This window comes from Anser anser (genome assembly GCF_964211835.1).
Source record: "Anser anser genome assembly, chromosome: 1".
NCBI lineage: Eukaryota > Metazoa > Chordata > Aves > Anseriformes > Anatidae > Anser > Anser anser.
Window position 1 is genome coordinate 88,003,792 of NC_139720.1, and position 15,442 is coordinate 88,019,233.

General features: G+C 44.9%; 3 protein-coding genes across 22 annotated transcripts in view; 2 read left to right on the forward strand and 1 right to left on the reverse strand.

Annotated features, from left to right (window-relative positions):
- MPZL1 (myelin protein zero like 1) overlaps positions 1-5,464 on the forward strand; it is a 38,997-nt gene extending 33,533 nt beyond the window's left edge. For all 9 annotated transcript variants that reach the window (XM_083820534.1, XM_083820537.1, XM_083820530.1 and 6 more), the window contains one exon: positions 382-5,464. In XM_083820534.1, the coding sequence (XP_083676660.1) occupies positions 382-483 (102 nt within the window). In that variant the 3' untranslated portion in view covers positions 484-5,464. The remainder of the gene's footprint in view (positions 1-381) is intronic.
- A 1,474-nt stretch (positions 5,465-6,938) lies between these two features.
- MPC2 (mitochondrial pyruvate carrier 2) lies at positions 6,939-14,500 on the reverse strand. The gene is made up of 5 exons (XM_083820539.1): positions 14,138-14,500; positions 11,287-11,327; positions 9,009-9,093; positions 7,835-7,946; positions 6,939-7,187 (listed from the first exon to the last, which is right to left on the reverse strand). Exons 1-5 carry the CDS (start codon positions 14,241-14,243, stop codon positions 7,130-7,132), a joined length of 402 nt encoding a protein of 133 aa, XP_083676665.1. The 5' UTR covers positions 14,244-14,500; the 3' UTR covers positions 6,939-7,129.
- Positions 14,501-14,798: 298 nt separating this feature from the next.
- DCAF6 (DDB1 and CUL4 associated factor 6) overlaps positions 14,799-15,442 on the forward strand; it is an 83,455-nt gene continuing 82,811 nt past the window's right edge. For all 12 annotated transcript variants that reach the window (XM_083820490.1, XM_083820495.1, XM_083820494.1 and 9 more), the window contains exon 1: positions 14,799-14,931. In XM_083820490.1, the coding sequence (XP_083676616.1) occupies positions 14,838-14,931 (94 nt within the window). In that variant the 5' untranslated portion in view covers positions 14,799-14,837. The remainder of the gene's footprint in view (positions 14,932-15,442) is intronic.

The following is a 15,442-nucleotide window of genomic DNA, read 5'->3' on the forward strand; positions in this document are numbered from 1 at the left end:
CGTAGTTTATCTTGTAAAATATTAAATCTGGCATGCATATGACTAAGCCTTGTATCTTTCTCTGCACCACAACATCTAAGAATTGCTGCTTTTCAGAACAAAGGATTCTGTATTTTGCTGATGGTGAGAAGGCAAGCAGCCTTAGCATTATTAAAGGGAGGAAATCCTGCTGTTTGGCATGCTCCCAACAGGAGCAAGGTGGCAGACTAGAGCTCATTTATAGGTGAGGGCTCATTCCACTTGCTTTTAAGTGTCACTAGCAGTCATAAGAGCTGTGTGGTCTTGTTTTAGCTTTGGTCTTGCTGTAGCCCTTGCAGAAGGGAGGGGCTGTATGACCTATTCTGAGCAATACTGATTGTGCTTTTTTTATTCTGTTTCCAGGGCCCAGTCATTTACGCGCAGCTAGATCACTCCGGAGGACAGCACAGCGACAAGATTAACAAGTCAGAGTCTGTGGTCTATGCTGATATTCGGAAGAACTGAGATGAGATCCTAACCTATCCAATGCAAAACACGCATTCAGACTGGAATTGCTTAAACAAAATTTGACCCAGAGAACTCACATGTGGCCTTTGATGCCTAGGCTAGGACCAATGCATGTGCATACAGAGGGAAAGATATATATGAATTGTGTGTAAATAGTCTATTTAATCGTACAGAAGTGAGACCAATGTTGCATGTTGAAATGCGGTAAGAATTCTGCTTATAAATTGCCAATATTCTTTTTTGTATCTTGTATGACGAGAGAGAAAGTGGAAATTCACATCACAGTTTTTAAATATTTTTATCTTGATTATTAACGGAGAAACTGGAAGATAACTGAGATTCTAGGTTGACCTCGAGATTCTTTTTTTTGCTTATGGGGCCTATTTTTAGTTGTTGTTGTTGAGGTGAATATAAAGGTAACTTTCACAGGGTATTCATATTTCCTTGGTCAGATTCTCAGTACAAGCTGCCTTCTTGCATGAGGTAGACATTCTCACTTGGTTTTGCAAGCCACATTGTGACTCCTAGCTATCAGAAATGGTTATCTTACCACTGCAAGTGAAGGAAATGCTTAGGCCTACCTGACCTGTATAACACAGGTCGCAGAATCGTTTACTTCCGTATCAAACCCATATATTCAAGCTTAGTCCTTTAAGGTACAGGGATAGTGCTGACCTAATGACTTTTGTGCAATTGTAGTTTACCTGTGAAAATTTAAGAGCTAGTGAGCTAGAGGGATAAGAAGCAGTAACTCTAGGTGGTTGAAAAGTTCACTGAAAGTCTGAGGCAATGAAATGTTTCTTCCTCATAACTGTGTCACTTCATATAAGCACAACAAAATGGGCTCCAAGGGCTCTGGAAGTTGTAGTATTCCCTCATCTCTCCCTTGTCACTCCATTATACCTTTTTTACTTCCTAAGAGATGCTTTATCAGTTCTCAAAAGCCTCTAATGGAGGCTGAATGACCTCTGGAAGAAATTTAGAGCTTCACTTTTGTTTTATTGCTGTTTTTTTTTTTGTCGTTGTTGTTATTGTTGTTTGTTTGTGTGTTTTCATAATCTTTATTTGCACAGAGGATGCGGAGGGCAGTTTATTTCCTTCCTCTCTGCAAGTCTACTACTTGAATACAATTTCCCAGCTTCTTGTTTTGAGATTATACTGCTCATAGATTGATAGGGATCTCAAATCATCCTTTTCTGCTAAAGAGGATCTTTCTTTAGCTGACCCATTTGTATCCTGAAATCCAGTGTTCAGGACTTGAAGTGGCACTCCAGCTGAGGTCTTTTCAGACTAGCATATAGTAAGAAGGGTTTCTGTTTTGTACATCCTAATGTGGTGTAGGCTTTTCCATACCAGTAGGTAATTTTCGGTTTGATCTACCATAACCCCTTCTCTCTGATTTTTAGCCATTTCCTAATTCGATCTATTTCACAAAATCAGTCACAGAATGGTTGAAGTTGGAAGGGATCTCTGGAGATCATCTGGTCCAACCATCCCTGTTCAGCTAGAGCAGGTGCCCAGGACCATGTCCAGTTGGGTTTTGAGTATCTCCACAGATGGAAACTCTTCAACCTCCCTGGGCAACCTGTTTGGCCACTTAAAGTAAAAAAGCGTTTCCATGTGTTCAGATGGAATATCCGGGTTTTAAACTTTTGTCAGAAGTTGCCTCTTGTCCTGTCCGCGAACATTAGTGAGAAGAGTCTGGCTTCCTCTTCAGTCATTTTTCACAACAAAGTTGGGTACACAGACTTTCATTGGGATCACGCTTGGCTGGTTTCCTGACAACACTTGCCTTTGTAAGGAGCATCACTAAAATCAGGGTGAACCCTACTGCTGCTTTCCCTATGAACCAAGCTGTTTCTCCCCAGTATTTGTTTTACACTTACCAAGAAACAAAGCTTTTGACATGGTTGATGGGGAAACTTGATTTTTATCTGCCTGTGCTTATCCCTGTGCATTACATCTTTCTCCCTAGACATTTTAGAGTAAAAGGGAGAAGGGTGATTAATTTAACTATCAAAATCTCAGTGCTGTGAGAAAATACGGCTGTCTGTCCTTGGCTCTGATTTTTTTTTTATTTTTTATTTTTTATTTTTTATTTTCTTTCTGGAATATACTGGAGAAGCTGAGCAGAATCCTGTTACTTCTGGTGCTAACTATAGGAAATATGTCATTGTTTTTGTTTAGTTACAGGTATGTTCATATAGCCTCTACTGAGGAGTCTCATTGTAAAGCTGCTTGGATCCTCTGTGTGAAGGCAGATTGAATTTTGAAGTATTTTTTATTATTTTTATTTTATTTTTTATTTTAAAGAAAGAAACAAACTCCGTTATCCCCAAGAACAGTAGTACAAATTGGTCTGAATCCCTCTCCATTGTGAAGGCTGTTGATTTATTTATTTTTTTTGGTCATGGAAACATGAGCAAAGTTGCTTAGCTGGAATGGACAGCTTCTACAATGTAGCTGCTAAACAACTTATTCAGGCTGAAGTCAACAGAACTTGAGGCAGTATGAGACAAAACTCTTTTGAACTTTCTGTCAGTCAGGTTGTCTTAGCTTGTTTAATGAGGTGTGGTAACCTGTGCTGATGAAAGGGACTGATGCTTAGCTGGCTTACTTGTCTCAGGTGACAGAGGACTTCCAATTTCCTTGATGGGTAGCAAGCAAAGATTAAAGTCAGTCAAGGTCATCAGATCCTGATGTAATAGTGACCAGAAATTCAATTCTATGTCCCCTGCTGGTATTCTCTTAATTCTCTGAGGCTGTTTTGCAGGTGGAAATGAACAGCATGTATTCCTAGGAAAATGAAGCGTGTTGTTCTTGACCAGTTCCAGTACTGCTGCTAGTACTTTTTAGGTCCATCTATTTTGAAAAGAAGTGCTGTGTGGCTTGGATGGAGCTGGGGAAGGTCTGTGTGATGTAAAAGTTGTCTCCAACAGTTTAATGTCCTTTTTTGTACTGTGGTGCCCAGAACTGCACACAGTACTCGAGGTGAGGCCGCACCAGCGCAGAGTAGAGCGGGACAATCACTTCCCTCGACCGACTAGCAATGCCGTGCTTGATGCACCCCAGGGTACGGTTGGCCCTCCTGGCTGCCAGGGCACACTGCTGGCTCATATTCAACTTGCTGTCAACCACAACCCCCAGATCCCTCTCTGTGGGGCTGCTTTCCAGCGTCTCATCACCCAGTCTGTACGTATAGCCAGGGTTGCCCCGTCCCAGGTGCAGGACCCGGCATTTGCTCTCGTTAAACTTCGTGTGGTTGGTGATTGTCCAGCTCTCCCATCTGTCCAGATCTCTCTGCAAGGCCTTTCCACCCTTTGACAGAGTCAACAGCTCCTCCCAGTTTAGTATTATCAGCAAACTTACTCAAAACACCTAGTCCTACATCCAAATCATTTATAAAAACATTGAAGAGAACTGGCCCTAAAATGGAGCCCTGGAGGACCCCACTGGTGACTGGCCGCCAGCCTGATGTAACCCCATTTACCATAACCTTTTGAGCCCTACCCGTCAGTCAATAGTTCACCTATTGTGTTATGTTTTTATCTAGCTGTATGCTGGACATTTTGTCCAAGTAGCATTCTGTGAGAAACCATATCAAAAGCTGTACTGAAATCTGAAAAAAATACATCGACTGACTTCCCTTTTACATGTAAAAGTGACCTTGTACTTATTGTAGAGCAGTTTTGGAGCGCAAGCCTGGGCTCTAGCTGCTAAGACAGGTTGCACCCTCTAGAGACAAGAATATGAATGGCATGTCATCTTTTTCTCATCCCCAGTTTTGAACAGAACAGCAAAGTGAGGGTTTTGCCCATACTAACAATGAATATTTTCTTCCTTATTACTGATCAGCAGAAAGGGATTTTGAAGATGATTACGTATAAAATATCAATCTAAGTAAACTAGTAGTTGTACTCAGTACATCAAATCTCCATCGCTCTGTTTGATTTTAGCAGTTGTTCTGTGAGGGAGATGGTCAGCATGTTCATTGAATGGCATTAAGAGCCATTACAGGCTGGCACATATTTCCCTATAATTAATTGCATGATGTGTCATCGATAACTGGAGAACTGTAGGGTTTTGTTTTCTCAGAGCTTTAGTGCCATTTCAGTTTGTGACTAGAAAAGCTGGAATTAGGTTTTTAACTTTTTTAAACCTGTGAGAACTGCTTAGGTAACCATCTGTCTTGTAACTGCAGTACATGTATATGTGCAACTTAGAAGCTGCATTGCCTTAGAGTGGATTCATTGAGGTAAAGTGTGGGCCGTTTGATTTATAACCAAAATACTTTCAGTCTGTTTCAAAATCTTGTCTTGGAATTTTGCATTATTAATGTATCTACCTAAGACCTCAAATACAAAACATTCTTACTGTATAGTAGGTGATGGAATTGTTTTCTCTGTAAACTGACAAAGATGTGAAGGTGGGTAAGACTTCTGGGCTGTGGCCATACCGCTGTGGTGCTAATATTTAGGTAACATTTTACATGGGAGACTACAAAATCATATTAACGATGCTCAGCATTTGTACTCTTCTTGAGGCTTCTCCTCTCCTTCTCTTCACTGCCCTAAAGCTACTAAGCCCTTTCATTTAAACGTGGTTTTGCACTCTAAAATGACGTTCAATGCCTTTTGTTATCAGCGTGCTGCGCAATCTCTTCTATCTCCCTACAATGCCAGCTCTTTTTATGTGGTAAATATAATTGGTAACATAGACTGGATACTTTTCATAAACCTCCATCTTGGAGGTATGCAAGAGAACAAACACCTGTAAGACAGGTGTATAATCTGTGTGAGGGAGCTAGATATGAAATGCATGTCCCGATTACATGAAAAGCCAGGGTATCAACTGGTAGTGGTTTTGCTTTTACAGACTCATCTGGAAACAGTTATCTTGGATATTTTTTCTTGAGTGGACTTTCATGTTTTCTATTGTAATCTTGTGAATATTTTAATACACTTTTTTTTTCCCATTACTGGTTTGTTGGATGAGTCTCATCTGGTCAGGAACTGGGAAGGGTCGGGGGGCTGAAATAGACTACCTTTCTTCCTGGCAATGATGTTCTTCAGTCACTGCAGTCTGTCAGCTCAGCAGACACCACACAGCTGGAGAGTTCACCATTTGAGATGATGCCCTGTATTACCACTTCAGCTAAGAGAACTAAGATATGCAAGTAAAAATGTTTGAGGGGACAGCACAGGTCTCTAGCAGAATACAGCTAGGAGAGAAGCACCTCCATGGCGGGACAGCCTCTGGAAAAGGGGATCTGACTGAGTATCAGGCAGAAGGGAATATGCTGCCCTGCACAATTACTTTACAATTACTGGCTAATACTTTATACATAAGAAAGGCAAGGACTTTAGTGTCACAGCGAGGTGCTGTAGCTGTTAACTATTGAACAGTTTCCTCCCCTCTCCACCCTTCCCAGGTTGAAGTGGTACCTCGAATAGGATTGGGAAAAGTAGGGCAGAGGACAGACTTAATCAGAGGCCGTTGCCAAACTCCAGTATTTCAAAGCATTCACTTTACTGAAACCTGAATTCTGAAGAAGCTACTCTGTCTCAGTTATCTTCTTTCCCCTGGATATTGACTCCTAGCTTTGGCAGAAGAGGTCTCTGACCTCTGATCTCAGGGGAAGCCAATAGATGCCATGTTTTGAGCACGACTGCCTTATGCTTCTCAGCAACAGATGGGATTTTGCAGCATAACGTATAGCCTTTGCTCTGAAGCTGTCTCACAGTGGCGCATTTTTCTCTTTACAGGAAATTAAATAGGGAGAGAGGTTGACTTTCAGACATTTCATTCATAAACATGCCCCAGATGGGAGCAGACCACTTCCTCCAAATTTTTGGAGGATTGACACGTACAAGTTTCCTGACTGCACAACTTCACAGAAATCTGTATGTACTTAAGGAGGGCACAGAAAGCGAGTAACAGATGTTTTGGCTGTTTATTTTTCACATTCCCAGGAAGCAGGTACTTAAATGTGCCCATCTAGTTGTGCCCTCTAGTTGTACAGGATGACAGAAGCTTAAAAACAAACAAAAAACCACCACCAAAAACAAACCAAAACCACACTACTGGCATGTAAAGGCTTGCCCTCCTTTTGATAAAGGTGGTGGTGGCTGGGAAATGAATCAAGATATAGATAACTTGAATCTGAAAAGAATATCCTTAAACTACCAAGGAAGAATATCAGAGAATAAAATGCAGATGCCACTGTCACTGACTTCTGAACATATGGTAAAACCCTCACACAGGGTCTCAGCATGACATTTGAAAAGAATGCTTCCGTCTGGGACTTTGGCTGACAGTTGCCGATACCATGTCACTCCTGCACATGTTCAGCAGAGTCAGATAAGGTGGGGCCCAACAAACAATTCAAGGCACAATCCACAACCAGTTTCTTTTAAAGAGACAAAGTGAGTTCCCTAACATAAGACATAGGATTTTACTTAAATTTAAAAGGTTGCACTTTATTTAAGTGAATGGAGATACTTTGTTATTTGCACTTAGAAAACGCTTGCTTTGAAGACATTTAGATTTCCCCATCCATTTTCTCAGAGGAAAAAAGGTTAAAATTAGTGAAGCTAGGTCCCATGGGGAAGGGTTTGTGCGTTGCTGGATTTGACCTGTACGGTTAAGCATCTTTTTGCAGCAGCTGATCTTGTTGTTTTGCTTTTAGCTCCTGATTATACCTGTAGTAAAGAAAAGCACAGACTGAGGATAGAGCTCCAGTTACAGTAACAGCATCTTCATAACCTATTCAGCAAAGGAGGTTTAAAATTCCTATCCTGAGTTTCTACCCTCAAGTCCATGTGTAGCTCAGCTTAGGTAAGAAGCTACTAATTAGTTGCTAAGTTAGTTGGCGTTATTTCTGTCCAGTAGTGAAGGAGCCAGAGAACTCCAAGTTTTCCCCTCAAGAAATAACTTTTGAAAAATAAAAAAAATCAAAATGCTGCTCTACTTAAGAACCCTTTGATCTGGCTGGAACTGATCAGATTCATCAGTGAAAGCTGACAGAAGCACAAAGCTTACAAGGTAGTCTAGGCTTTTTGTTGGTCAGACCTACAGCTTTTAAAGAATGCCTTAAACCTAGAAACTTTACATAGGTCTTTCCTTAAAATGTGCTCTAGCTATAACGAAAATATTTAGAAGTGTTCCCCCTACTCATCTGGAAAACTGAAAATGTAGCAAAAAAGTTCTGCTGTGTTTAATTAATTGTTCAGTTCTTCTTTCCTACTGTACTGACATGAAGGCTGGTGGAATTTATGAATTCATGGTTAAGATTAGGTGGCATGAGTGCTTAATTACAATGCATAGAGAAGTCCTTCTTAATACATACCTCCATATTCGGAAGAGTTGAGAGCCACCGGCACAGCCAACAAAGAAGTTCACAGCAAACAGGCTCCAATTTTTAGGAATAATAACCAGTGAGTACCTTGACCAAATAAGGCCTGTTGAATGAAAAGAAAAGTTTAAACGACATTACATCTTTGTAGGTAAATATGCAGGCGTTCCCCTAACCTTGAGGACAGACTCATGGGCCAGTTTAAGTACACAAAAGTTTTACAACTCATGTTGGACAACTGTTTTTCTTCTAATTAGCTGTTTCTCAGTTAGAAGCACAACAAATGCCAGTGGGAAAGCTATGGGTATGTATTGCATTTTTCCAGAATAACATAGCCAGACAATAACATAAATCAGTCTAAGTATCAAATCAAGATCCCCTATACTCTACAGCAGTATAAACTTTAATATGCTGGCACAGTTCTAGGGAAGTGGCATTTTGCTGTAGTATATCTAGTTTGCTGCACCCATTTAGAGATTATAGAAACCACCAGTCAAGAAGGATTTACATATCATGCAAAGCACATAGCATTGAGTCATGTGTCAAAACAAAGTCCAGCGAAGGAAGAAGGTGGCAGCCTTAGTTTTGATTTTCAGCTTTATCTGTCACAAGTCTAACCCCGACAAGATCTGGTAGAACAACTTGAGTATGGAATACTGGTTTTGGCAGTGTGAAAATTCATGGCAAACAGCAGTGCAGTAGTCTGTATACCACTCCAAGTTCTCATAGCACATAGAAGTTCTTCCCAGTTACGTTAGTATAATTACTCTAGCATTGTTTAAGCCCTTCGAGTCTGTTCTAAAAAAGCCACTGTGTTCTGTTCTGGACTGATGTCAAAATTTCTTGACCTGAAGCAGAGGAGGTCCCTTACTGGAACGAGTAGTATCATTGTAACTCAAGGGATCAAATTTGTATCCTAACTCAAAAAACTCACTTTGGACAATTCCAAATTAAGACACTCGTATAAAACAGTAAGTACTCACAGGACTCTTACAGATTTAATAATAAGTATAGGTCTGTCTTACAGTTATCATGTAAAAGCAACGGTGAGATCTGGCATGTTATAGCTGAGCCTTTTCTAAAGAAGTGGCTTAGTGCTTACAATTCAAAAAGGAATGAATACAGTTCAGATGGTGCTTTGTAAAATTATGGTGTACGCTGGCTTTACCTGTGGCCATCAACACTGCAGACTGCGCTGTGCTGAGCTTTTCTGCCGGTCTGGTCATATCAGCCATTCCAGCACATACCAAGCCCTGTAAAGAGAAATTCATTGAGCATAAATCCAGCACCAGGACATACCATGACATATCAGATGCTTCACAAAGGGAATCTTCCTGAGTACAAGAGAGAGACAGAGACCCTGGAACGAGCCCAGCGAAGGCCTACTAAGATGATTAAGGGACTGGAGCATCTCTCGTATGAGCAAAGGCTGAGGGAGCTGGGCCTGTTCAGCCTGGAAGAGAGGAGGCTCAGGGGGATCTGATTAACGCGTGTAGGTTTCTGAAAGGAGGGTGTCAAGGTGACAGGGCCAGACTCTTCTTGGTGGTGCCCAGCGATAGGATGAGACAGCGGGCACAATGTGAAACACAGGAAGTTCCTTATGAAAAATGAGGAAAACCTTCTTTACTGTGACGATGACAGAGCACTGGAACAGGTTGCCCAGAGAGGCTGTGGAGTCTCCCTCTGTTGTGATATTCAAAACCCACCTGGATGTGGTCCTGTGCAATGTGATGTAGCTGGCCCTGCTTGAGCACAGGAGGGTTGGACTAGATGGTCTCCAGAGACCCCTGCCAACCTCAATCATTCAGTGACTTTTGTGAAGTTACCTTAAAGCTCAGTGTTTATTCTGTGTGCATTATGCAGGAGATGGGATGCATTGCATGAGCAGAGTAATTACTCTTTGACACCCAGTATGCTTCTAGTCCCTTGTGGTGGAAATAAGAACACAGTTACGGGGGGTGCAACTGGCTTGCAGTAAAATCCCAGGCAGTGACAACTTTGTATGAGTTTAAGAACAAGGTTAACATAAGCATAGCTGCTTTAAGCACTAATTGGTTTTCATGCAGCAAGTAGAACCTTGTCTAAATAAGACCCTTCGTACTAAAGCTCAGGCTAAGATATTGTTGGTACACACGTACGTGTGATACCATGCAGTCTTCGCTCAACTTCATCTGAAGAGGTAAAAGTGAATATCTTTTTTTAATATAATTTCAGTGGAAAACTTCCCAGTGAAGTGACAAATAGCTCGACTGACCTATTTGAGAATGTTGCTAGCAAATACATTGTTTGATTTATTTTGTTGTGTTATTGCCATCTACTGGAAATGCAATTTGTTGTTCTGTTACAGGGGTTCACCAAAATAAATGAACAAAAAAGCCCTAAAGCTTTTATCTCACTGCCACTAAGGGCTACTTTGTACTCTAATCAAGAGAACAGTTTTTAAGGGTAGAGATTTCCTGTGCTGCCTCACTTACAGGGTTGATGTTGCTGCAGTGGTGTCACAGAGGTACAGATTTTCAAGCCACTTGTGTAACAGCAGTCAACTTGCCTTTGCCATATAGGGGAAAAGTCATTTTAATTTCTCAATGAAGAACTTCACTGTGAGCTTAGAGAGGCCTTCCTGCACTTTTGGAGAAGAAGAAACCACCTGTGTATTAGCTCTTGTGATACAGCAGCAGACAGCAAACCTGCTCAAAAGAGTTGCCTCTGTGCTCAGGAGCACACTGCCTGGGAGACCCTCTGAAAAAGGGGAAGGTTAACCACACAGTTACCGCAGCAGCGGATCAGACTGACAACGAAAACCAGCTACAGCTTGGAGCACAACGTGTTGCCCATGGCCTATACAGAGCTGGGTTTTCACAACAGCATGCTTACAAACCAGCTGGCAATAGGAAAAGAAGGTTATATCCTTGCTTGTTATCAAACAAGGAGACTGAGCAGCTTTATGATTTTAGAGCTCATTTACTTCATCTGTACAAATACAATAACCAGGAGGAGGAAAGCAGTGAATTAGGACTAGCCATATACCTCACACATGCACAAACACAGGACAGGTGGGGCAATGAACTGGGAAGCAGAACCACACAAGAAGCAGAGAGCTACTGCTGCCCAAAATACATGCTTTCAGAGTTTTGAATTATGCCAGTTCACGCCTACCTTGAACAACAGCGAGTGTTTCGCAAAATAAAGCTTTTGTGAAAATTTCAATATAGAGCACAGTTTTTCCACAAAGCCTTGTTTCTTTTTTTCCCCTTATACCCATGGCATGTTGCACCACATGTTCTTAAGGCTAATATTGTTCCTCCACATATATTAAAAATTAGAGCCTTGGCATTAAACCTTTCTGGAGGCTCAGATACCTGCTGGGAAACTATTGCTTGCCCAATGGGTAATTTCAGATTGCCCTCTGATCAACATCCAGACATAAGTTGGCATCTTATACTTACCCATTTCATAATAGGCGCCCAGAAAAACACTGTTTTGGGACCTGAGGGAGAAAAGAGAGTTAAATTACTCAGTGAGATTTGGTTGTTACAATGCCCACAGTAAGTTTTGAGTTGTTAGGGTTTTTTTTCCTTTTTGATAAAGAATTAAACTAATACACACATGCATATATTAAAACAGCTTCTACCACTGTACAGGCTGTATCACCTAATACTCACATTTCATCAACTCAGTGCATCAACCTTCAGTTACATAATCAGTCCATGTGATTTTGCAATAGATGTTCTGTTGCAAAAAAAGGACTTTCAAGCAAACAAGGGTACAACAGCAAACAAGATGCATTTATAACGGAAAAGTTAGGATCAGGCCCAGGAAGAATGAAGCCAGTTTCTATATAATGATTAAAAAACTACTCTGTAACTGGACTAATGGAATTAGCATTTGAAATCTTTGCAAATTGAATCTTGTAAAATAAAACCCCAAAATATTTTATTACTGGTATCGTAACAAGTCAGTCCAAATCTCAACCCATCTCTTAATGCTACAGAAGACATCCTGCACAGCAGCATTAGACATTTAAAGAGAGTACAAATTGCAAATACAGGTATCAGGGTGTTCTCGTGGACCTCTAACACGCACCTCTGAATAACCACGTTTGTCTAGCAGAAACAATACTTCCCACCCCAGTATTCTACCAATAGTCAAAGGAGGATTACGGGAGAAGAGGAACAAGTGTATGGAAAGAAAGGGAGAAAAATAAACCGAATGGGATCTGGAGGGTAAAATCTCTCTCTCAGTGGTGCTAAAATGGCAACTGGTTGGTTAACACGAAGCACCGCAATGCCACACCTATAACGCGCAGACCATCAGCTGCGCCGGACATCGTTAACCTAGGACTACTGCTCCAAGTCTTCAAAAGAGGGACCACAACCCAAGATATCAACCTGTTGCACTGGGGTACAGTCAAGGCACTGCTTCTGATTTCATCAAACCACATTCAGTTTTAGGTCTTGTAGGCCACTGTTCAGCACTCGGATGACACGCGAGATGAAGCCAAGTTTTTGCTTTAATACGTTACATATTACGGTTCAAAGCTTTTAAGTATGCATTATAAACACTAGGACTTTGGTTGTTTGCTTTTTACATGTGCTAATTTTTTACTAACAATTCAGCCTAATAAAAGGCCTTACAGTAACTCTTTATACTGTGCTTTTTAAAACAGGTTTGAAACCGTAACTTGGAGAAATTAACTGTCAGGTTTCTGCAGCAAGCACCCGTGAAGCCACTTGCAATTTGCAGGATAAGGCTTATTGTTATGAATATCAGTTGCTCCATAACCTTAAAGCCAACTAAGCCCTGTAGAAGGGCAGCACAACTGCAACAAAAATGGGCTTGGCAGCTTTGCATAAAGCCCTCTAAGACCCACGAGGCTCGTGACAGCGATCAAGTTTAAAGCAGCAGTTAACAGCTACTAGCAGATCACTTTTTGCGTTAAGAACAGAACGTTTCTCCCTACACATGGATTTTTTTTCCAGGATGAAAATTTCAGTCATTGTTTTCTTTCAGGCAGCTACTTACTATTTCTGTATCAGGCTGCAAATACAGCTCTTTATAAATCCAACTTACAGAGGTTCCACAAAAGTAGATTTAATTGCTATCATCTATTTTCTTCTGAAGCACAAGTTCAAATTTGGAGTACCAGAGAACTGGGGGGATGGTGTACAAGTGATCGAATCGACATTCCCTAAACAAGCAGTAAGATTTTCAAGACATCTGATGTTATTTTTTATTAACATTAGGTAACTTGAAAGTTCAAAACTACGGACTGCAAAAGTCAGAAGCAGTTGGTGCCAAGCCAAGCCTTTTATGAGGGAGGACTGTTGAGTGCTGTCAGGGGGATACCTCTCCCAGAGGCATGCCAGTAAACAAGATTTGCCAGGCAGCGCGAGCTTGTCCTAGATCCTGACACACAGAAATTTTCAAGGATGAATTTGACAGCAGCACATCGGAGTAAGGACATTACCAGAGGATATCATGTGTGTAAATAAATTATAAAAAAAAAAAGTTATAATAAATGTAAGAAGTCTTTGTTCCGGAGAGTTTAGTTTGATCGGGAAAAGTGAACTTAGGAGGCCAAAGGGGAGGGAGCTCAGCCCACACTTCTCTGGGGCTGCAAAGAGCAATGTTTCCTGCTCTGCAGCAGCCAGGGAGTTGGCGTGCTGTACCCCTTGCCCTCTGCTGTCCTCCAGCAACCTCAGCCTGTGTGGTGTCAGCTAAACAAACAGCTTTTCAGAGGACCAGGTGTTTTCCTGGAAGCTTTCTTTGTGCCAGAAAAGAAGCAAGCATTGTCCTTCGCTTGCTACAAGTGATTTATAATTTAATGAGAATGGCACTTGGAGGAGTCAGTCCTAAATTAGTGCAGAAACCTGGTTATCCCGAAGAGAAACACAAGCCTTTCATCTTTAACCTGCGCGTTTGCAGTCGGCGTGACATCTGCCTCATGGCTTTCTCAAGGACCCACCTGCGAGGCATTCAGGGCTGAAACCTAGCGGCAGGGGTTCGGTTCTGACACCTGCTTGTCCCGTGGCTTTTCTTACAGAAGTCGTCGGTGCGGATCATGGCTGCTGCTCTCACCGAGACGCCTATATACGTACACGGTCCCTAAAGCTGGGCCCGCTCTGCTTCCCCGGGGGGTGACAGGCCAAGGTCGGCGCCCCCCCGGCTCACACCGCCGACCCCCAGCCTGCGGGGCGGAGGTCCCTAAAAGCGGTGCAGCCCCAGCCCCAGCCCCAGCCCCAGCCCCAGCCCCAGCCCCGCTCCCCCCGCTCCCAAGGTGACCCCTCGGGCCGTTACCCGCCGGGTGGTTGTAGAAGGGCCGCAGGCGCGGCGGCAGCACCAGCTCGATGCGGTCGAGCAGGCGGTGGTACGAGGCGCGCAGCCCCGCCGCGGCGGCCGCCATTTTGTGCACGGCGGGGGCCCGCCGCTCGCTCCGCTCCCGTTGCGCCGCTCGAGCCGCTCGGTACAGCACGCCGGGTCAGCCGCCGCCCCGCCCACCGCCGGCCACGACCGCGCTGATTGGTGGAGCCATCGGGGGGCGGAGGGAGGGGCCCGGCGCGATTGGCTGCGGCCGCCCCGCCCGCCTCGCGCTGCCGGGAGGAGTCGTCCCGGCCTTCCGCGGGAAGGGCGAGAGCGCCGGCCCGCTCCCGCCTCAAAGATGGCGGCCCGCCAAGATGGCGGGCGCCCAACCCCAAGATGGCCGCCCGCTGCGCGGCTTCACCCCGCTCGTCACTTCCCGGGCGGGGCAGCGCTCCCTGGGGGCGTAGCTTCACCGGCGGGGGCGTGGCTTCCCACGGGGGGCGTGGCTCGGAGCGGCGGCCGGCCCCGCCCCTCTCTCTCTCTCCCCCTCTCTCTCTCCGTCTGTCTCTCCCTCTCCCTCTCGGAGCCGCGGGGCGGGGAGGGGCGGGGGGGGCCGAGGGCCGGCCGGTTTCCATGGTGATCGCGCGGGGCGGCCGGCGGCAGCGGAGCGCCCGGCAGCCCCCCCCCGGCGGGGGCCATGTCCCGCGGCCGCTGCCCCCACCTGCTGTGGGACGTGAGGAAGCGGAGCCTGGGGCTGGAGGAGCCCGGCCTGCTGCGGAGGCACTACCTGGGTAAGGGGGGGGGGGCGGGTAGAGGGGGGGGGCGGCCGTTGGAACCGTTGGAACCGTCGGTGGGGGGCAGCGAGCCCCCCGAGATGGCGGCGGGGACGCGGGAGGGCGCCCCGGGAGGGTTCCCCCTGCGGGAGCGCCCCGTGCCCGGGAGGGACCTGACCCGAGGGCGGCGGGAGCCGCGCTGTGGGGTCAGCCCGCCGCCCGCAGCCCTCCTCCGGCAAAATGGCGTTGGTGGCCCTCGCGCACCGGGCGCCGGGCCGGGCGTTGTGCCGCCTGGCGGGCGGGTCCCTGCCCGGCCGGGCTCCGGCTGGCGGGGCTCCCCCGGACCTCCGCCTCTGGGACCTGGCTGAAGTCAGGCAGGTGGCACCGCCTGTCGGGCCTCGCTCAGCTCCTCGGAGCTGGAAGGCAAGTTGCTACCTGTTGCACCGGCTCAGCCGCCACAACAAATGGAAGCCGAGCGTTTTGTTTGCTCTCAGCAGTAGCATCAGGACACCTGGCCGTCATTCGTGCT

Excerpts from the sequence above, each read along its gene's own strand:
- MPC2 (XM_083820539.1), bottom strand. The coding sequence starts at position 14,243 with ATGGCGGCCGCCGCGGCGGGGCTGCGCGCCTCGTACCACCGCCTGCTC. Across the intron at positions 11,328-14,137 it reads CTTCTACAACCACCCGGCGG|GTCCCAAAACAGTGTTTTTC; the intron begins GTAACGGCCCGA and ends TTTCTCCCTCAG. Across the intron at positions 9,094-11,286 it reads GGGCGCCTATTATGAAATGG|GGCTTGGTATGTGCTGGAAT; the intron begins GTAAGTATAAGA and ends TTCTCTTTACAG.